The sequence below is a fragment of the Uloborus diversus genome, chromosome 1 (genome assembly GCF_026930045.1).
Source record: "Uloborus diversus isolate 005 chromosome 1, Udiv.v.3.1, whole genome shotgun sequence".
Classification (NCBI taxonomy): domain Eukaryota; kingdom Metazoa; phylum Arthropoda; class Arachnida; order Araneae; family Uloboridae; genus Uloborus; species Uloborus diversus.
This window is the reverse complement of record NC_072731.1, coordinates 25,090,940-25,113,446: the sequence shown is the minus strand read 5'-3', so window position 1 is coordinate 25,113,446 and position 22,507 is coordinate 25,090,940. Positions and strand designations below refer to the sequence as shown.

General features: G+C 32.6%; 1 protein-coding gene across 1 annotated transcript in view; it reads left to right on the top strand.

Moving 5' to 3' along the window:
• Positions 1–21,321, top strand: part of LOC129234323 (max-binding protein MNT-like) — a 52,171-nt gene extending 30,850 nt beyond the window's left edge. Inside the window, exons 7-10 of the mRNA XM_054868315.1 lie at positions 8,980–9,176; positions 14,579–15,149; positions 20,154–20,552; positions 21,275–21,321. Of these exons, the coding sequence (XP_054724290.1) occupies positions 8,980–9,176; positions 14,579–15,149; positions 20,154–20,552; positions 21,275–21,321 (1,214 nt within the window). The remainder of the gene's footprint in view (positions 1–8,979; positions 9,177–14,578; positions 15,150–20,153; positions 20,553–21,274) is intronic.
• The last annotated feature ends 1,186 nt before the right edge of the window (positions 21,322–22,507 follow it).

Sequence of the window (22,507 nt, the reverse complement as noted above, 5' to 3'; positions counted from 1 at the left end):
TTGTTCGTAGAGATGTAAAATTTCTGAAATTTTGAGGCAGAGGAGGGAAAAAAGTTTTTTTTTCTCCCGGAATTTATAGAGACATTCATTTTTTACAAATTAAAATACATTTAATGACTTAATCTTCTTAGAAAATATAAAAATGTTCAACATTTAATGGTTATTTGCAATACATGTTATTTCTTCTTTTTAACAGAAATACAGATTAAATTTTTATTATTAGAAAGTTAGACAGTAACTTTTTTTGTTCAGAACATGAAAGATTATCTACAATAGTCAGATCATTAATTAACTATTTATTATGAGTAAGGTGTGATTTCTGTAAATTAATATTTTTAGTATTTGTGCAAACTGAGATTTTAAACAAAGTTTTTCTATTGCTATATGCATTTACATATGTGTGTACCAAAGGTGAATTCTTAAAATTTTCAGTACCTTTTCTCCACATCACCTCACTACTTAGCGATGCTCCTTTGCAGTGGCGACTCGTGCCTTGAAAAAGTAAAGGGATCAGATTATGGGTTCAACCTATATTTTTGAACACCATGGTCATCATTTACTTAAACTAGGCAAGATTCATGATATTCCTAATAAGTGTTTGCTGAATTCTGCTTCAGCTACTGGTCTGTTTTAAGACTTCTGTTTGGGGACTGGAACTATAGACCTCTAGTCGCAGTGCTTGGTTCGGTTGAGCCCCCCTTTTATTCATTTCATTTCATGGGTGAACTCACACCCCTCCCCTTCCCCAGTTTTTATTATTTTTTTTAAGAGAAACTTTAAAAAAGTATTTTTTTAATATTTAAAGTTTCTTAAAATACATCTTAGTGAAAGATAAACAAAATTTTTAAAAAACTAAAAAATAAATAAAATAAAAAACTAGTTGAAAAAACATCTTAGCGATTTACGCGCGGGTGTACCCTTTTGCAAATGAATCTGCCGGCACCCATGGGCCAGATTCAGAATTTTTATGCAGACAAAGAAAAAAAAATATCGAACTCTTTTTATTTTCTTCAAACTTTTGATAATGTGTCACATTTTCTTTAAAACTACATAACTAAGTAATTTAAAACAAGTAACAATTTCTGTGTAACAACGGGAAGACATTTTTTGAATAGAAAAAAATAATCTTCTAACGATATATGCACACACATACATACAACACAGCACACAACAGTGGCACAACTAGAAAATAATTTTTAAATGGGGGGGGGGGGGCATAATAGGAAAAATTCTCATCCATTTGATTGATTTGATTTGCTCATCAATTCTCTCAATTTTGAAACTTGTCTTAAAAATGCAATTTTAGACAGGTTTTGGTGGTGTCATGGGAAAGAACGGTACAGGGGGCTCCGCGGAAATTTGTAGAAATTGAAGCCTTAAAACGCGGTTACAGATCATATTTATTGACGTTAGGATAATGGATAAAGCTCCGTGACTCTCCTCGACCATTTTTTTTTCTTTTGAAAAATAAAAAGAAATCAATTCATCTCCCCCCCCCTCCAATTTTTTGAAATTGCTGCTCCAAAAATGCAATTATAGACAAACTTAGAAGATTTTTACGGTAAGGGGTTCTGGATTTAAGTCCTAAAAACTTAAACACAATACAATACCATATTCTGAAGAGGGGTTCAGAGACTGACACTAAAATTTTTCATAAATAATAATATCCGATCCGCGTATAATTGATGCAAAAAAAATGAAGTTTTGATTTAACATACAATTTTAACAACTAAATCAAAAACCCGAAGAAGAAATAATTTTTAAGATATATTCAAAACTCATATAAAAAATGATTTTAAAAATAATAATTTCCTCTGTTAATTGTCATTATAGTACGCTAATTACTTGAAGAAAGGAGCAAATGGTCTAATATTGTGCATATGAAGGCTTCTTCCTTCACTGTATATTGTTTATTTTGCATAGCTTGAATCCAGGGGCGGCAAATAGGGGGGTCAAGAGGGGCGGTCGCACCCCCAAATTTTTTGAGCAGAATGATAGAAAATGGGTGAATTCAATATAGGTCAGTCGGTAATCAATGTTCATTAAAAAACGCACTGGTTCTCAGTAACTATTTGATAAAACTCGACACATTCCCACACTAGAAGAAGTGTTTTTCGTTATTACTTTCTTCTATATCTAATATATAGAAAAAAGTATTGGATTCGTGCAAATTTTCGAATTTCGAATTTTGACGGTTTCGAACGTTTTGAGGTATGCTGAGTCCATTTCGACTATTTTTGGAAAATGTCTGTCTGTGTGTGTGTATGTGTGTGTGTGTGTCCATCTGTGTCCGTGTGTCACGTCTGTGTGTGACCAGTTTTTTGTGGCCGCTCTACAGCAAAAACTACCGCATGAAATCGAACGAAATTTGGTACACATATGTGCCCCAACGTGAACTTGTGCCCATTGGTTTTTGGCCCGAATTCCTTCAAGGGGGTTTAGCAATGGGACGATTTTTGAGTTACGCGTGCTTGCTATTCCTCAGGAAGTAACTGGCGGAATCAAACAAAATTTGGTCCATATGTTGTCATTAACAGGAACAGGTGCTGATTTAATTTTGGTGTCAATAACTCAAACGGGGGTTGAGCTATAGAACGTTTTTTGTTGTCAATTGTGACTGCTGTATCTCAAGAAATAATGAACGGAATGAAAGAAAAATTTATCGGCAAGTAGCCCTTAGTGGGTATAAGAGCTGATTTTATTTTGGTATCTACAGCTAAACAGGGGGTAGTGCAATCGCCCGTTATTTTTTTCCATTGTGAGTGCCCTATCTCAAGAAGTAATGCTACGTTCTGGTTGAAATTTGGAATATATGTGAATCCATATGTAAACAGGCTTTGGTTCAATTTTGACACCAGTCGCTCCAAGAGGTGTTGATTTTTTTTTTTTTTTGCGAATAAAAATAGCTTTATTAATGCAACAATAAGAAAGATAAATCGTAGTAGATTGTCGTCTGCGTATTTCTCGTGATTTTAATTGTATAGAAATGATCGGAAATATTATCTCAATGATTTAAAATTTTTAACTGTTGCCATCTTATGTTTGTTAACAAATAAAATATTTGTAATTAATTCCATCAAGGCTTTTAAAATAACTTTCAATTTTCGCTCTTTGCTTTGCTTTTGCAATAATTCAGACATTGGGATGGTTGTCAAGTTTTTGCATGTGTAATTTTGTTTTTGTCAGGAATATTGCTTCCTCGTCAAGCATGGGGAGCGATCAGAAAAAAAAGGAAAGAAAAATATAGAAGAAAGTTTCGTGATGGCCACAACATACTAGTTTTGATGATGGCCTAGAAATTCATGAAATATTTTCCGGCCTTTTTAGAACATAGAAAACTGTTAAAGAACCACGGTTAGTTTTAACTAAAAGAGACATTTCCTCATATGGGCTAAATATTTCATACTTGTGTGCCCAGTGTATCGATGGTATGTCCAATATGAGAGGCCCGTGCAAAGTGATTGTGGCTGCATGGTTTTCACAAGAAAATTCCTTGATATTTTACCTTCACTTTTACGCTCATTTTTTAAGTTTTGTATATTTATTTAATGAATGTTCATTGCTTTCTTCTGCTAGAAACACGTATCAGCTGCTCATGCATCACATGCTTTCATAGAAACTTCTTAAAAATGCATGTGGTTATTGAATTTAAAAAAAAAACTTATCAAGAAATATCTTTTATGAGGCTCTATAATTATGCAATCTTGGAGTGACACAAGATGGTCTTTAAGAGTTAAAACCATGAAACATATCTCCGTAACTTCAAAGCAGTGATTTGACGACTTTAATAATTATTGCAAAACGATTCTTTCAATGGTGGAAAAGCTCATGCCCTTTAGCATGTATGACTTCGTTTGAATTTTTGTTCAATTTGTTTGTATTGAGGAAAGTTTTTAAAAAAGTTCACCTTATCAAAACATCTTCAATCCGCTACCCTTAATTTTCTGACTATTCAAGCCACAGTTCAATTTAAAAAAAAAAGTGACAAAAATCCACACACTGTAGAAACAATTCAGAAACGTTCCTGGAAAAGAAGAGGCAGCTGATGTGCCCAATTTCAGCCAGTAATATATCTCGCAAAAACCAAGAATGTTTTCCGCTAAAATTCAGTAACCTTCCTGAAATTATACTGAAAAATACAGAAATCTTCCCGTTTAGAGACAGTCGTGTCTCTAGAATTTCAGAGTATTCTTAGGCAAGGATAATATAACAGCTCCATAAACAGTATTACAATCACGGCCAAAGCTAAACCAGAATTGCCCGTAAGTGTCAAGCATCTTACTTGATTGCAGTTCTTGCAAAGCTACGTAGTCCAAGGACTTATCGCTCCCTTTGGAAGCATAATCAGTCAGGACGAGCCGTAATGAAATTCAAGTCGATGCACCTTATAAATACTCTTAGTTAATCTTTAAACGGGGAGCTATAAATATTTTTTCCAGCAGGGAAAAGTCTGCATTCCTGCAACTTGTCGCAATTCAGGAAACTTTTAGACAATGATACTTGACATTTCCAGGAAGTGAATAAAAACCATTGAAATCCCGAAACGTAACACGGAAACACTCAGTAACGTCTCGGATTTTTTTTACAGTGCATGATGATGAGAATTCAAACATTTTTTTTAATACTTGTAGGAAGTAATAAATTCAGTTTCGAATGAAATTAGCGCAAGATTTACTGAAAATTATTCTTCTGTATGGTTGACTCTATATTATCTGGATTGGATTTTGAAAACAAAAATAAAATATTTCAATTATGAGAAATTTTTAGCATGAGGCAAGAAAAATGACAAACAATCAACTGACAGACCGGTTATCAAATCCAGACTGCAGTGTCGTCTTTGTTGTGGACTCAGTCAGTCTGGAATCGTGAATAACAGAGCTGGAGGCAGATGACATCTCATTGAAGCTGAGAGCGTCGACGAGACTAGATTATTCAATGATGAAAAATTTAGCCCCTCACAATTTTTGAAGTTGCCTGAGTGATTTTGAAGAGCAAGATATAAAAAGTATTTTCCTGCATAACTTTATTACTTCAATTATTTTGTAACTATTCTAATCAGTTTAGCTAGTAGAGAAAGTTTTTTTATTTTTTTTTTATTTTTATTTTTTTTTTTTTTTTTTTTGTCTCAGTAGGTTAGAGAATTATTTCTGAAGTACAGATGGGCAAAAAAAAAAAAAAAACTTTTCTATTTAGTTGTACTGGCAAAACAGCACGACAGCTGCTCTTCTGAATTCCAAAAATCATACAATAAAATTTTTCCAAAAGGTATAAAAACTTTCGAGATGTTTTGTATGATAACTTATTAAAAAGTGAATCAAAATTTTATTTGTTTCTAAACACTAGTTTTTATTCATATTAAACCTATTTTATGACCACTTCCTATTAGCTAATGTGTGTTTGGGATCGCACTGTTGCAATACATATTTAAGAAACTCGACCCCCCAAATGAAATGCTGAAATGCCGCCCCTGCTTGAATCGTATAAGAAGACATTCAAGCTGTGTAAAATAAATAATATACAGGCAGAGTAACGGTTTCGGAGAATGCTGCTGTAAATATTGAGGTTCAATGCGTTGGTGTTGAGGGAAAAAAAATGAAATTAAAAAAACACAGATAATTTAATTTGCAGCTGCGTATAATCTGCATCTCATTAATGAGACACTTTTTGAACAGATAATCCGCGAATTATACGCAGAAAAATATATAACCCTTTTTTTTTTTTAATTTCAAACACGTACGCACAAAAAAAAAAGAAGAAAAAAAAACCCAGACAAATAAATAAAAAGTCTAAAAAAAGTGAGGGGGGGCCTGGGTCCCCACTGGCCCCCCTTCCACGAGCCAGCATTGCTCCTTTGAATCCAAAGTCATGACCAATTGAATGTGAAAGTATTTTTCAAGAAAAGCAGTCCCGGAACAGCATTCCGGTGCGTTCGAGCATCAAATCACCCCTGGTGTGTACATATATATGCGCACATTAACTGAAAATATTTAAATTTTTCCTTAAACTTTTCCACTAATTGATGTTATTGGTATACTAATTCTGTTCCTGATATACATTTGCACACTAATGGGGAAAAGCAGTAGTAAATCTCAGGTGTACAGGAAAATTAAATTATTTTACAGCTTTCATTATTAAAGCTAATGTTTTTTTTGGGGGGGGGCTGTTATAGGAAAAAATGATTGGGATGCAAAAATTATAAATTTCTGAATTCATAATTTTGTACTAAAAGTTTCAATCTTTTCAGTTTTTCCCTTGAGTGGAAATTTTACTCTTTGTGTGTGTGTGGGGGGGGGGGGGGGTAGAGTGGTTCGCTTCCCAAAATTTCCTGGTTTTTTTTACTGTTCCCACCTTTATTAATCATACATTAGGTGGAAAAGCATAATTCACTTAGGTTGGAGGTTTGCTAAAAGTTCAAAATATTGATACTGCAAACTGCATTCAATTTGACATAAGGAAATAAATACAGCAAACTCATAATTATCTATCTAATTGGATGGCAGAAGTGCTGCGGATAAAAGAAATTCCGCATATTTTGTTCTACAAACACTCAAAATATACTCAAAACAATAAAAATGTTTTGCATATTTGCATGACAGAACTTAATATCAATAATGAACAAGTGTTTGTATGATGGAAGAAAACACAATAAATAATAAAATAGGCAAAAGATAAATCAATAAGTAATAAAAAGCTTACATTTAAAATTTCTGACAAAAAGAAAAAAAAAGCCATTGGTATTTGGTTTTTGCTGCAGAAATAAAAGTTCCTGATTGTTGATTGACTCTCGGATAATCTGCACCCCATGGTTAATCCACTCGTGGATAATTGGTAGTTTACTGTATACAATAAACGTCATATCATTCGCTTAATGTTATCAGAATCGCAAAGTCCCCGAGCACTTATATATATTAACTTGCGTTAAAAAGGTCGAATATTGTAATCAGTCTTCGTTTATTGTTATCACTTTTTCATAAACTTTCAATTTTTTTCTCCTTTTTTGTTCCTCATTCCACAGAAATACAATGGCAAACCCAGACAAGACTATCTATGGCATTTTGTGGCTTTAAATAGCAATGCAATCTTTTTCTAGAAAAGTAACAACATGAATTTTGTTCTCAGTCCCCACAGACTCCCCCTAAGATGTCTTTTATTAGCACACGCAAAAATTCAGTCATTGAACACATTGCTGGTGGTCGTGAGCTCCTCCCACTAAGAAAGAATTAGTGTAGGTTCCATTGAATCAAGTTTTCTTCTTCATTTTCTTATAGTTTACTACTATCTCAAGTTCAGTAAACCATAAAAATTTCTCTTCCAGTCCAGTTACCCTAAAAATTACACTTTAAAAGGCCAAAAAAGTTAGCAATGGAGAAAAAATGCAGTGATTTAACTGTCAAGGGAAAGAATGACATTTTAAAGCACTTTGACTGTTTAACCATGATGAATCAAAGAAATGCTGCAGCACAACTAAAAATTTCTCAGCCATTATTTTGAAAATTACTAAAAAATCTTAACGAGATTGAAAACAAAGCAAAGCTAAATAAATTTTAAACAACAAGCAGAACCGTGGTAGAAAAGGTGGTGAAGTTGAATCTGCTTTGAAACTGTGTTTTACAAATATCAGGGAAAAGGATAAGCGAGTAAATGGTTCGTTAATGCAGCGAAAAGCAGAGGATCTTGCTTTAAAAATGGTAAAAAAGACTTTTTGGCATCGTACGGATGGTTTAATTGATGGAAAATAAGCTGCTGATTTTGTAATTTATAATTTAAAACTGCATTTAATTGAGTCATTGACATTTTAATTTGCAGTTGTGAAAATAATGCTTCTTAATTGAAAAAAAATCCTCATGTTGTTCCCTGGATTCTTTTCGGCTATTGTTATCAATCGGTTAATTGTTATCAAATTGTATTTGTCCCAAAGTGATCACATTAAGAGACGCCTACTGTAGTAGCTAGTCTAATACAATGGATTTAGCACAAGATTAGTCAAAAAATACCCACCTGAATTCGGATATCGTTAAATCAAAGTTATACTGTAGTTCAAAAATAAAATTTTTTATCTCTTGGTCTAAATTTAAAGACTGTTTCATTTCTTCTGAAAAAAATCTGTTAAAATTAACTGGACCACCTAGGTTTCTTCATTTTGTTTTTTCTTTTCCTGAAGTGCATAATCCATTATTAATCTGTTTCTACAGGATTGCTCAAAATGACAGCGGACAATCTTGAAGATTTAAAAAATTTGACTACTCACTGCAGGAGAGTGATTGATTGGTTTTCTTTATTTTCAAATTTGCTGGAATCTTAATCTACCCTGGTTCTGATGCATGTGATCAGTTAGGAGAAAGACTTATGAGTATTTAAGATTCTTAAAATAAATGGAAATTTATTTGTGAACATGAGAGAAAACCACCTTCATGGAATTTTATTTGAGACTTAGATTCCTGCTATTAAGAAGTGTAAGACAAACAACACTAATAAATATTTCTGTTATAATGTGTATAAACAAGAAAATCATGTTTTTATCTGTCTGTATTTTACTCTCTATCAATCTATGTATGTATGCTTCCACATAGATGAACACATATATATTTTTATACATTAGAGTTCTTTGGTATTGCATCAAAAAATGACAAATTCTCTGAAAATCTGGGAGCCAGACAAAAGTTTTTTTTTTGTTTAAAGTTTAGGCATTGTATTTTAAATTCTCTAACAGTGTTATCCTTATTATTTACACTGTAGTCTATATCAACTAATCAGACAAAAGCACTTTAAAAATTAGACATTTTAAAGTATAATATTTTGATTTTAACTTGAAATCCTTTCTTTTTCATGTGTATAAAAATAGCAAATTATTGAAAAAATAATTATTTGCTGAAAAATTGCTTATCCAATTCAACTGTTTGCATTTAGAAGCTGGTGTAGGTTTTCACAATCATTTTTAAATTTGTACCAATATGTAATTTAATTTTTTTTTTTCTGCAGCTCATTCAAAACAAATTACCTCGGGTCAGTTGCTGCCTGTTTGTAGCAAAGAGCCTGCCACATCACCACCCAACAGTTTTATACACGAATCTGCAATATCGGTTTCAAATCGAACTCCGCTGGTTTCTTCCATGTCTTCTGGACCGACTGCTCACTCGATCAGTAATACAGAAGGCTGCACTGCTCAACCTGCCAGAGTGAGTATTCAAGTTTTCATTGTTTGGTTTAACTCCACACTAGCTGAGATAATTTAATCCAGTAATTATATATCTTATTGATTAGTTCACCAAATATATATGCTAGTTAACTGATCTCTCAACCGAACCTACCAGCCGATGAAGTAGTAGTAATCTTTGTAACAAATGAATTTTCAACTAATTAGTATTAAAAAAATGGAATACTAGTTAGTAAGGATCATCATTGGAGTTGGGCTTTGGATGTCGGTTACAACTTTAGATTGAATCATAAAGATTAGCTGGAAAAAGATTTGGTGACCACCATCATTAGAGATGAAACTTTTGCATAAAAACTTAGGAGCTTTGAAATTTTCACTGCAAAAAATCTGCTATAAATTAAGATTTAAGGACATTTGAAAATGAAAGCAATGAGAAACAACAGAATTAAGTTTCAGTAAATGAAATTTAGCTCCTATTAGGGATGGACTTATTATTATTAATTGGCAGTAATCGGTTTTAGCAACTTTGTCGACTATTTATAATAAGACCACAGACTACTGACTAAATATTTGAAATTTTATGTGCAGTTAATAAAATTTTATTTTATTTACAATAATAAGGAAATTGGCTCACAGAATGTGAACAAATATTTGAAAGAATATTTCAAAAGAAATTATGCAATCAGAATAAATAAATCATCAGTCACAAAAAAGGGGGGGGGGGGAATTAACTGTTTTTTGAAAATAATTTCCGTTGAAAAAAAAAGAGAATTTAATGGGTGATGTCACTTTTTTTAATGACAAAAAAAAAAAAAAAAAATAATAATAATAATAATTAAAACAATCACTAATTCTATTTTGACCAGATGACAGAAATTTTGTACCCACAATGGCCTTAGAATGTTTAAAATTACTAATAATGCTTATTTCAGCAACTATTAAACAGGCATGAAAGATTTTTTGGCTGTTTTTGAGATCAAAGTTAATTTGTTGAGAAATCATGCCCTAAAATTTTGATGAAGATAGCTTTAAAAAATTGGTTGTAGTAGTTAAAATGAAATTGCATTATATAAACACGTATAAGTGAAAAACATTTTTTTTTTCTTGCAACATGGCAACATCAAACAAGTGCATTGCGGAATAAAGCTTGCCATGTTTAGCAAATGCTACCTTCAATCTTCGTAATTTCGTATTTATTTTTGTAATTTATTTATTTTCCCCCGTCAATTTGTGTTATTAAATAATTGGTAGTTTTAAGTCTGTCTCATTAATTCATTTTATTGTTCATTTTAAAGAATTTTTAATGCTATTTCATAGCAACTTGCTTTAATATATGTAACTCTTAGCTTCTTGTTTTTAGCAATTCTTAAACTCCTGGAGCTTTTTTTTTTCAAACTGTCAATTTCATGCCTGGTTATAAATTGGTTCAAAAATTGTTTACATTAGAACTCATTGAAGAATAGGGATAAGTATTTTACTTTTAAAATGGTAAATTGGACGAAAGTACACTTTTCAAAGCCATGTAATGCATGGCTTTGAAAAGTGTGCCATGTATTTTCTTTTTTTTTTTTTCGAAGTTGATTAATTGCTAGCTCTGTTCAAGTACCTAATTACAAATGAACAGAACAACATTAATGAAGCACAAAAACTGCAAAAAATCTTGTACACATTTCGCAGTTGCAAGGAAACCCCTTTTTCAACACAGAAATGTGAGCTTATGAATGAAGAAATATTTGACAGAAGCCAAAAAACCTTTCTTTATGCCTACCATTCTGATTTTTCCGACCGCATCCAGTTTTGCTTGCTGCAAATGTTGTTTTTCCTCATCAATGGGAATAGTCAGGAAAAAAACACAGAAATTTTTGCAAAAACAACAGGTTTTTTTTCCCCAGTTTCTTTCTAGAGTGGTTGGTCAGTTTCCACTTGAGGAAAATAAAAAATTTTAATAATTTTGGCACAAAATAATTGTATTTAAAAATTTACAATATTTGCATATCACTTGTTTTCTTGCTTAAAACGTTTTTTATGTTCAGTATCCCACATGAGCACTAAATTTGAAAAAGCAAGTTATAAGATTATTTAAATTCCCCGTACACAAGTATTATTTGCTGCTGTTCTGACTAAAATTGTTATTTAAACACAGGACTATAAATATTATTAATTAGTGAAAATGTTTTAGTGAAAATTTCAATATATTTCATTTAATGAGCATGTGTAAAGTAAGTGAACACAGATATATATAAATGCATGTGACTCCAAAATGCGGAAAAAAAGGCAACTTTCTGTTAAAATCTCTCAATTTACAAAAAAAAAAAAACAAATCTGTCAAAAAATAAATGTTTGAACTATTGTTAAAAATCGCATTTTATTCACAATGTTGAATTTTGATTTGATTCATTTGGATAATTTTTTGTGTTTTGAACAAAGAAAGCTACTTGCTAATTTAAACTTACTACCAAACAGCACGACCTTGAGAGTCACAGATCCGGATGAAATTCTGGATTTAGGTCATTTCGCACTAGATATGAACCCAGGTAAAGCGGTTTGACTGCATAGGCCCTAGTTCGACTGCAACGGGGGTCCAAATTTGCTGTTTGAGTCCAGAAAAACAATGCTTTTTCCTATGAAATTAAACTTTCTTTACCTTTTTCTTGATTTGTATTGCCTTATGCAGTGGTTGGAAGTAGCGTGCTACAAGAAACGACGCTACTGTAGTAGCTACATTTTTGAGTAGTTTGTAGTGTAGCGCACTACTTTTTTAAAAAAGTAGTGTAGTGAGTAGTTAACTACAAAAAAATAGTAGTTTGTAGCGATTTCTGGAAACTACTTTTAAATAAATTGAAAAAAAAAAAAAAGGTTCAAATTTTACGCAAGTACATCAGCGGATGCAATGAGAAATGACTCATAAAAATACGAGCTGACCTCAGGCATTTCATTTTTACACCATACGTTCTATCTGTTTGACGCCATTAGTTTTTTTGCCGTTGTAATTTTCATATTTCACCAATATTCATATTGTAAAAAGCACTTATTTTCGCGAAAATAAAGATATTGGTGATTTCGCGAGTTGAAAATTTGGTGAATTTTATATGAACTGACCGAAGATTAAGAGACAAAAATATTTTAGCGAGGCTTAAATTTTTGACAGTATTCACCAAATAAAAAGAAGCTACTTAAAATGTTATAGAAAAGGATGAAATTGAACTGTTCTGCAGAACTTACAATAAATACGAGCATTACAGTGTGTGAGAGTATGATAACGGACATTTTTCTTAATGTATTCTGATGAGCTAATTTATCAATCTTTTTTGTTCAATTCTGTTACGGTGTGTGAGTGTGTATCAGAATCCCCCCCCCCCAAAAAAAAAATCGAAAGTCAGGAAAAAAACATTGATTTTCAATTCGCACACTCCCTTATATTTTATCCTTTTACATCCAGAAAAAAATCATTTAATTTTAACAACGGCAGCAAGTGCCGATTATGTCTGAAAGTGAATCAGCACTTGTGTAATGCTAGGCCAAATTGGAATAAAATGTTTTTTTTAGAAACTCAAAATTTCCGTTGATAAAACGTTGCTCCTATACCCACATATGCACCACAAAAACATTTATTCGAATTAAAAACCATTTAGATATCCCACACGTGCCTAACATTTATAATTTTCTTCAAAAAATTAAGTTTTTGATACATATTTTCTGAAATGTAAGATTTTACGAAATTATCAAGCTGAAAAATATAAACAGTAAAGTAGAAAAGTAGGTAATTAGCGTTAAATAGAAATGTTTGTTTTCCTGCAATTTTTAAGTCTCCCACGTAGTACTCAAAGATCTGGTTTTTTTCCAGGTTGAGTTAAATTTTTCATTTAAAATATATTATTTTTTTATTATTCATTTGTAATTGTTGATCTGTAAATGTGTTCGTTATTCAGTTTTGAACTTGATATTCTATTTAAATTTATGTGTAATCTTTTAAAAGATTACTGAAAAAAAATCATTTTTTTAAATAAAATTATAAATTTTAGGTCACATATGGCATATATAAATGTTTTTTAATCTGAATAAATGTTCTTGTGGTACATGTGGGGTGTTGGGTACAGGGGCAACGTTTCCCAACAGGAATTTCGAGTTTCTAAAAAACTTTTTTTTTTTTTTTGCGATTTGGCCTAGCATACAAGTACTGTTTTACACTTTCAGGTGCAAGTCGGCACGGGTTGTCCTTGTGCAAATTATATGAAACTTGTTTTCACGATTGTTTTGACACAAGAGGAAAAATACAAGAGTGTATGCGACTTGAAAAATTGACTTTCATTTTTTGAGGGACAACCTATTGTGTATGCTTTTTATTTGCTTATTTTTCGGAAAGTAGCGAAGTAGCGACTACATTTCAAAAGTAGTTTGTAGTTACTACATTTTGAAAAAAGTAGTTGTAGCTGTAGTTAACTACATTTGTAACAAAGTAGTTGTAGTTGTAGTTCGCTACAAAAAAATGTAGTTTTTCCAACCACTGGCCTTATGTGTCAATTAAATGCATTCACAATATCCTCCTCCCCCCCTCGTTGTACTGACAAGAGACGTCCTAAAGTTTCAAATACCAATAAAGACGCTATTGTAGACGCTATATAGTCCTGCAAATCAGTAGTTCAAATGGTAAAAACTTGAGAGTTATGAATTTGAATAAACTTCTGGATGTAGGTCAATTCGTACTAGATATGAGCCCAGGTAAAATAGTTTGAGTACGTAGACTTTAGTTCGGCTGCAAGGAGGTCTAACTTTGCTGGTTTGGCCCCGGAACTGCAATAGCGTTTTCTTTGGAATTCGAAATTTTGGCACAATATTTGCTTTCCTAACATCTGTCGCGTCTCTTGTTAGTGAAACGTAGGGGCGGTGGAATTAATTCTATATAGGGGCATTCCAAGGTATTTTTGACATTTATGTAGAGTCCGTAACGTGACCTTTTTCGCCATAACTTTTTAATTTACTGTTTGATTAGCATGTTATTTTATTTTGATCTTTTCCTACCAACACACTAGCTCAAATTAAAATAATTTGCAAATCAAACGGTAAATTAAAAAGTTATGGCAAAAAAAGGTCACGTTACGGACTCTACATAATGTCCAAAATACCTTGGAATGCCCCTATAGTGAATGCATTCAGTTGGGTGATACTGCCATGCAGTATTAAGAAAAGAATAAAAAAGGGTTATTTTCAAAGGAAAAACCATCGCATTCTGGAGCTAAACTAGAAACTTTGGACCCCTATTTCGGCCGAACTAGGATCAATGTAGTCAAACCCTTTTACCTGGGCTCATATCTAGTGGGAATTCACCTAAATCCAGAGTTTCGTTCAGATCCGTGACCCTCAAAGTCGTGCCGTTTGGTAGTTAGATTTATAATGTTTGCTTATATTTCATTCTTTTGTCTTCAGGTTTTTTCAACTGGCAACCTCCATGCCATGGCTGGAATATTTGCTGCTCCTCATACTATGCAAGTTATCACTCAACCGTCTGGCATAAAAGTTATCACGGCCCCCAATTCCATCATGACTCCCAACTCTTCCGTTCAGCACATCTCTGTTAACCACCACCAGACACATGGACAGATCCATGTCCTAGCACCTACCTCCAATGCCCCCTATGCCACCTCCACAGCAACCTCCAAGCCCTTCTCTGCCGATTCCCTGGTACAAGTAACCTCCAAGAATGTCCCCAAGCCCCACCTAATGTCTCCCCTGGCTCTCGTGTCACCCCAAGCGATGGTTGGGATACCTCAAGGAAAGTCGATTGAAGCAGCGAGTGGCCCGTCGGCAGGCTCTCTGAACCTTTCACAAAAGGGAGGTTCTGTCCTCTCAGGGAATGTGGCCATAGCTGTGAAGAGTAACAGTAGTGTGGTGGCGTCTTGTACATCCCATTCTAACATGATTGCTACACTCCATGTGAGTAAGCCCCACTCTCAAGTGATTCAGCCAAATTTGGCATCCAGTATCATCACACAAGGAGGTGAGTTCAATACTACATAGACTTCAAATCATGTTGTTATTATGAAAATTTATATTCCATCCAATTGTGTTCTAGAAATCATATTATGTCCCCAAATTTGATTTAATTTATTTACTTTTTTAAATATTTTGAAAGGATATTTTAAATCTTATCTGTGCATAACAGCTTTATACTTGTGGGTTCAATACATGAATTTATACTTGCCAACTTTTACGGATCATCCGTAAAATTTACGGATGTCACTTTACCGACTTACGGATAGACCAACATGTGGTAGCAGAGCGTGGTTTGATCTGCTTGAGTGAATGAGATTGAAGGTCATTGGAAGTTGTGCTACTGGTCATATGATATTCAAATCTTTTTTAAGGGAAAGGATTTTGAAATGTTACCCTTGATAAAATATAGGCTCTCAATGTGAAACATGGAGCAAATTTAAAACATATGCTGACCCCCTGTAATTTATGACCAGTTTAGCTGTTCTGTGTAAATGTTTTTTTCCATTAACAATATAAGATGACAAATTTAATCAAGAATTTTTTCCAATTGATGTTTAGCTGTCAGTTTATAATAGCATATAATGTTTGGCTATTTATCGGCTGTAAAAATAAATACAGGAGTGTTTTATCGATTGGATTTGGGCTGTGTATTTATAATAGCATATTAGTCTTGGCTATTTTTTGGGCTTTAAATTTATGCCGTAGTTTTAATAGCATATAAGTTGGCTATTTTCTGCTGTGGTTATTAATATAAGAATTTTTAACTAGATTTTTGCCATGTATTGTAATAGCATAATTGTTTTGGCTATTTTGGTGTAAATATAAGAATTTGTCTCTCAAGATATGAAAAGCACTCATAGGGGAATGTTTTAGAGATGGGGGTGGGGGGGGGATGACTTTGGATTAAGTTCCTGGTGGGCTTTAGTTTGAGAATATAAGTTTTTTTTGGCTGTCTTGCATCTTTAGGTCTTCGTGAATTGCATTGATTTTTTCTTTTTTTTTTGAAATCTAATGAATTTGAAACTAAAATTCAGTTCTGAAAATATAAAACTTTTGAAATTAAAATTGTTTCTAAAAATTTGAGACTAAAAGAGCTGCTGGAATTCTTGTTAAGGAATTGGTGCTCCAGTGAATTATGAAAATTGTTTTAAAACTAAAAAAGTTTCTGCATAAAGTTGAAACTAAAATTGTTTCTGCAAATATAAGAATGAAAAAACTGAAATTGGTTTCTATAATTGAATTGTTTGAAACTAAAGTGTGTTTCTGAGATATGAAACTAAAAGTGTTTTATGAAATCTTTTCTAAGAATTAGGAAACTGAAATTATTTCTGGAGTTTGAATTGAAACGTTTGAAACTAAATTGTTTCTAGGAATTTGAAACTAAAATTCTTTCTGAAATTTGAAATGGTTTCTTGACTTAGAAGAATTTTACTTACTGAATTGAACTTAGAAACTGAATTTTTATAAAAATTAAAAATGAAATTCATTTTAGAAAATATAAGAGAGTTTTTAATGAATATAAGATGGGAGGAATGCCAAAGTATAAAAATGAAATTTTCAATTCTATCTAAAAACTTGACATGAGGAGATAAGAGTTAGATGAGAATCTAAATGAAAATATAAGAATATAAATATTTGTTTAAAAACTAAAGTATTTTGCAAGATGTTTATAAAATTGTGTTCAAAATGTTTTTAAGTGTATCTTTATGAATTGTCTCCAAGAAAGGGGAACTTGTTGGCCTAAAGCCATTATTTTTGTTTCTTGAAGACAATTCCTAAAGTTTTAGAGGGTTTATAAAAGTTTCTAGAATTGAATTCCTTTTTTTTTTTTTTTTCTAACTTAGAATGTCATCCTGTTATTTTACTGGTGCACAAAACGTTCCCTAGAGCCAATATTCCCTATATGCGTAGCATGCATTTGTTGACCCAACTCGATGATGTATAAGGATGTTGAGTAACTTTTTGCTGTGTGCATGTGGGAAACAATTTTAATGATTTGAGTTTTAAATTGTAAAATGTGTTGAGTTGTTTCATCAATATAATTTATGCATGCTTTTAGATATGCGTCACGCCATCACGTAGGGAGATTGGAATGATATTTAGGTGTGAGCTCTCAATCAATCTCTTATTCTTTATGTCATTGTAACTGCAGTTCAATGTTTTGCTAAGGTGCTGAGATTGCGCCTGGGACCCGAGTGCTCCAGATTGAACGTTCCACGTTGTATAGTGGATTCTTTTTGAAAGATGTAGGAAGTATTAGTTTAAACCAGCTAGAAATGCGGGCATGTTCCAGTGATTGCCTTGAGATGTCTTTTAAGTGAAGAATTTCCTTTCTATAAGATGAAAGTTTAAAATCAAGTCGTTTTTGCTGGTAAAAGGCCTAGAAAGCAGGGCCATTGAAGATACACGCTTGGAGAGCTGGATTGAATGTTTGTTAGATTTTCGTCGGATGGATGGTTCCTGTTGTCCTGGAGGACAGGTTGTTTTGAATGATTCAGCGTGGTGGCTGTCCACGAGTGGAATGACTGTGGACGATTTTGATATGGGATCCAAGTTGGTGAATTGCACCTTCACATTTTGTGCCAGCTTTTAAGAAAGGAATAGCTTGTACGCTAGGAACTTTTACGTTGTTCATCTGAACTATTCTGTTTTTGGCATAGGATTCAAGGTTGTACTTGTATTAAACTAGTCATGTGAATTTTACTGGAACTTTAACAATACTGTTTTAAGAAATGTTTCCTACTGATATTTTTGGGGGGATTTTTAAGTCATTTGTTGAGGAATGTGAATTTTTATTTACACTTGTTCATATTTCCATGTTTTGATATACTTATTATTCAATAAAATGTTTTTTTAATTGTTAAATATGTGTCTGTAAATCCTTTCTTCCCGAGCAGATCATTCCACAAATTTTTCAGTTAGGCTTGTTTGCTTAAAACCTGCTTTTAGTTCTTTGTACTTTGGGTTTTTAATAGAGCTATCAGATTAAGTCCAACAAGAACGAGGCGCTGCGTAAGTTCTGAAACACAACGTGTGTTTGTTTTGAACTTTGCATTGTACAAATGAGGCAGTGAGAAGCAAAGGGATACAAGTGGACATTTTCAAGTTTTGAGTAAAACGCGTTTAAAGATTAGCTCCTAGGTAAGCTTTCATTAAATTTTTTTTTCTAAATCATGCTGTATATCAGCAACTACCAGGGCTACTAGTACCATCTCTTGCCCCAAGACAGAGAAGAGGTTCACCTACCATGTGTACTGGTTATCTCCAAATTTTTAATTTTGCACTTGCATCCCTTTGCTTCTCACTGCCTCAAATGGATTCGGAAAAAGCGAAGAAATATTATTTTTAGATGGACAAGGAGCCATATACTGCTCAATTTCCATGTATAAAAAGCCGAATAAAAAAAGAGAACATGAAGAAAGAAGAACATGTAAATTGTGAGATTTGTGTGATGAACTTTGAATTCTCGTGGCCGTCGAAATGAAGTAGATTGCAATGTGACGGGGGGGGGGGGGGGGGGGGGGGGGGTAGAAGAGACCAAGAAGAGAGGTTTTTAATGAAGCCAAAAAAAAAAAAAAAAAACTCTGCTGCTTTCATTAAATTCAGCTGCATTTTTTTCACATGCTGAAGTTGCCGATTTTTAAAAGATTTTTTAATTAACTTGCTGTTTTGTCTTGTAAAATGTAAATGGTAATATACCTTGTAAATAGTTTTTTTTTAATTTGAAGTGTTATCTAACATTAGCATTTGTGTTATAAAAGTTTGTACCATCAGTAAATTGATGTGTGGTTTTAATACTTGCTGCATTATTGATTGGACTTGAGCTTGTAACAAATTTTTACTCCCAACTTTGACTTTTGAGAGGTTGAAAAAGCAAATATCTTTCAAGAAAGCAAAACTGTTTAAATTATTATTATATACTTCTAAAAGATTGCTATTGGTGAAATTACATGAATATTCATATTTATTGATTTTGTATATTTTCAGTAAACTAAAATTGAATTTAACGTTTAAATTGCAGTAATTAGCTTTATTTTGATATTGCAATTACATAATATATTTTATCATGCATCATATTCATATAGTATTATCACGTATGCATAATCTAAAGTTTTAAATTACATGAATTAATTTTTCTTGGTTTTATTAAATGCTTCGCAAAAAGTTTTACTGATGACAGTTTTGAAAAGTTGGCAAGCCTGTGAATTTAACATGCTTAAAAATTGCAGGATTCCTACTCTAGCTGTTTCAGACTACTAGCTAATAAGTTTACCAATTTTTAAATGTCTTAGTAAAATTCCAAAAGTCCTAGCCAAAGACCTAATACATTTTATGAATTTTTATGATTATGATTTTTTTTTTTTTTTTAGGAAAATTCAAATTTATCAGAAAACTAAGTACAGTACAACTTCAACTAAACGATACCCAATTTAACGGTTTCCTCAATTTAATAATGTGTTTCACTGGTCCGGATTTAACTGCATTGAATGTATATATATATATATATAAAGTGCTTATATTTTAAATGTGCTACACATAAACTTAAATTAAATAAAAATTTAATAACAATGCATAACACTTTGAGTTCCCCATTCGGCCTTATATTTTTTCTTGCAAAATTTCTAATAGTTTGGAAAACTGAGAACTTTTTTTCCCTTTAAAAATTTCTTGAAACTTTCCATTTTCCAATGCTTTTCCCACAGCAGAGTTAATTTTGCACAAAATTTACGATTTTATCGTATTTGACTTTGCGGCAAATGCTTAGGCCGAGCACTTAGTAGAAGTTTTAAGAGGGTGCAAATTGTATATGCAGAAGCTTTGAGGGTAGATGGTCTTTCTGTTTCGTTACATGTTTAAAACATTTAATGTACATCCCGCCACCCTTATTTTTTGTTGTGTACTATCTTTACACTGAACAGCAAGAGAATTTCCCTGTTATTGTTTAGTTCTCAAACTAATGAATGATGCTTTAGGTAAAATTTTCTCTAACGCATTTACTTCTCTCTAGGATCTCAAGTAAACAATGGGACTCATCATAATATAACTTCATCTCTAAAATCCACTTCTGTGAATGCTGTGAGATCCATGCCACAACTCTCTGGAGTTGCTCATGTTGCACATGTAGTTTCCCAGTCTCCCATGTCCACTCCTGTCGGCCAGCTGGTTGCTCCGGGGAATCATGTGACCCCTCTCGTGGGCTCGGTTTCTGTTGTGTCTCACACGGGAGCGGTTCATCAGCCATCCATCGGCAAGGTGCTGGCTTCTCCTGTCTTGAAGTCGGTCAACCAGATCAACCCAATTCCTATCTTGCAGCAGCAGTTTCTGCAGCAGGTTTCGGTGGGTTCTTCTAACCAGTCAATCGTAAAGCCGGTCGTCGTGGTGAGCATGGCCAACATGGTGCCCACAGGTAACTTGTCCCCCCTCACGGCTACGTCACTCGTTTCCATGAATGACCACTCTGCTGCTGTTCGTAGTGTAAGCTCACAAAAGTGAACTGAAAAAGCATTTTTACAGTTTGTTGGTATTCCATAGATGTGTTTAGCTTTGGTTATTCATAAGTTTCTGTCAGGTGTGCATGGAACTATTTATTAAAAATCTATGTCTGTTGAACAAGTTCAATTAGCCCAGATTTATATAGCATATTTGCATAATTTTTGCAAGTAATTTACTGCCGCACTAAATATTACTAATCAGTTATTGCCAGAAAAATTTAAATGTCCCAAAGATAAGTTCATTATGATTTAGTGTCAGTAACCATTTGATTGCAATATCTTTTGAAGACAAAATTAATTTCATTTTGTTTATCTTCTGCAAGTAACAATTTATAATTGCTCAAAGCTCGTTTATAATTTCTGTATACAAGCAGCACTTTCAACTTTAATATATTAATCTTTTTTTTTTGTAAGGAACCTTATTTTTTTTTAATCATGTCATGTTTCCTATTTTCATTTTGTAAAATAATTAAAATTGCATTCTTTTAAAAACGATGACAAATATCTTTTTCATTTTTATTACACAAATGACTAAAGATGCGATATAGTACAAGCTGCCAATTCAGAATTTTTATTTTTCATCATTCATTGGTCATTTAAAAATAATACTTGTTTTTAACCTGAGCATTTGTTAAAGCTACCATGATTTCAGCAGGTGTTGAGTGCACTTATATTACTTGTTAAACATGGGATTCATTGAGAATAACAAAGATGATTGGGGGGGGGGGGCTGGTGGGCATAGAGACTTGATTCTTCACCCACAATTCACAATTCTGTTTTGAATTTCAAAAACGGATCAAGTTACAAATTATTTGCTGTGCTGGACTTTAATCACCATAATAAAAGGAAATATTTTTTGGGTGTTAGCTTACTTTTTGTCTCCCCCAGATAATTCCAGAAAAAAAGGATATTGTTTGATAATTTTAAGATTTTAAAAGTAAGTCATTAACAAAACAAAAATCATAATGTGAATTTGCTAACACCATAAGACATTACAGGAAGTTAAATGAAAAGCACTTATAAGCATCAGTTGTTAGAAAATCAACCTTATGATTTTGATATGATTCTTATTGTTTAAACAAGGTTTAATGCATCTATTCAATAAAATTAATTTTATTGATGTTGCAGCATCTGCTGTGCACGTGTACAAAATACGCAGTTGTTGTCTCTTCCGTTAAAAAGTTTGTAGCTTTAGGTTGTTTTAAAATAATTTCATTTTACTGTTTCCATTTGTGAGGAGATGGAATTCATCCACATAATTTTAGGACCGGCTCAAAAGCCACTAGAAACATACATTTTATAATTTTTCTGATTTTAGTCATTTTGTTAATCAGGATCCTAAAGAAGGATAGTTTTTTAATTGTAGCACATAGTATCTTTTATCACTGTAACTGTCTTATGTAGAGTTTTTTCCTAAAATTGATAGTGTAAAAAATTCTACTTTCCACACTTGAAACATGCATGAGTGTTAATTATTGAGCAGTGTGAATTTTAAATGTGCACATTCAAAAAATTTAAAATAAAATGCTTGTTAGTAAGGAAATGCTATCATTATGAAATCTCCATTTCTAGACCATTTTTAAGTGTAGATCTTTTAAAAGCTGATAATGGGCAGGGGGAGGAGAAAGGGGGAGAAAAAAAATTTGCTTGTTGCTACAGGCCTAGATTTTCTTTTGAGTTCAAATTGATCATTTTGGCAATAATTTGCATGAACTTAATTTTTACATAAGTCAATATTCCTATAGTAGCATGTTATAATTGTTCTTTTACAAAAATAATACATTCTGACCTTTTGGTTGATCTTGAACAAGATTTACATTGGATAAAATCATGGTATTTTTTGTGATGGAAAATGTAAATTAAGTTTAAC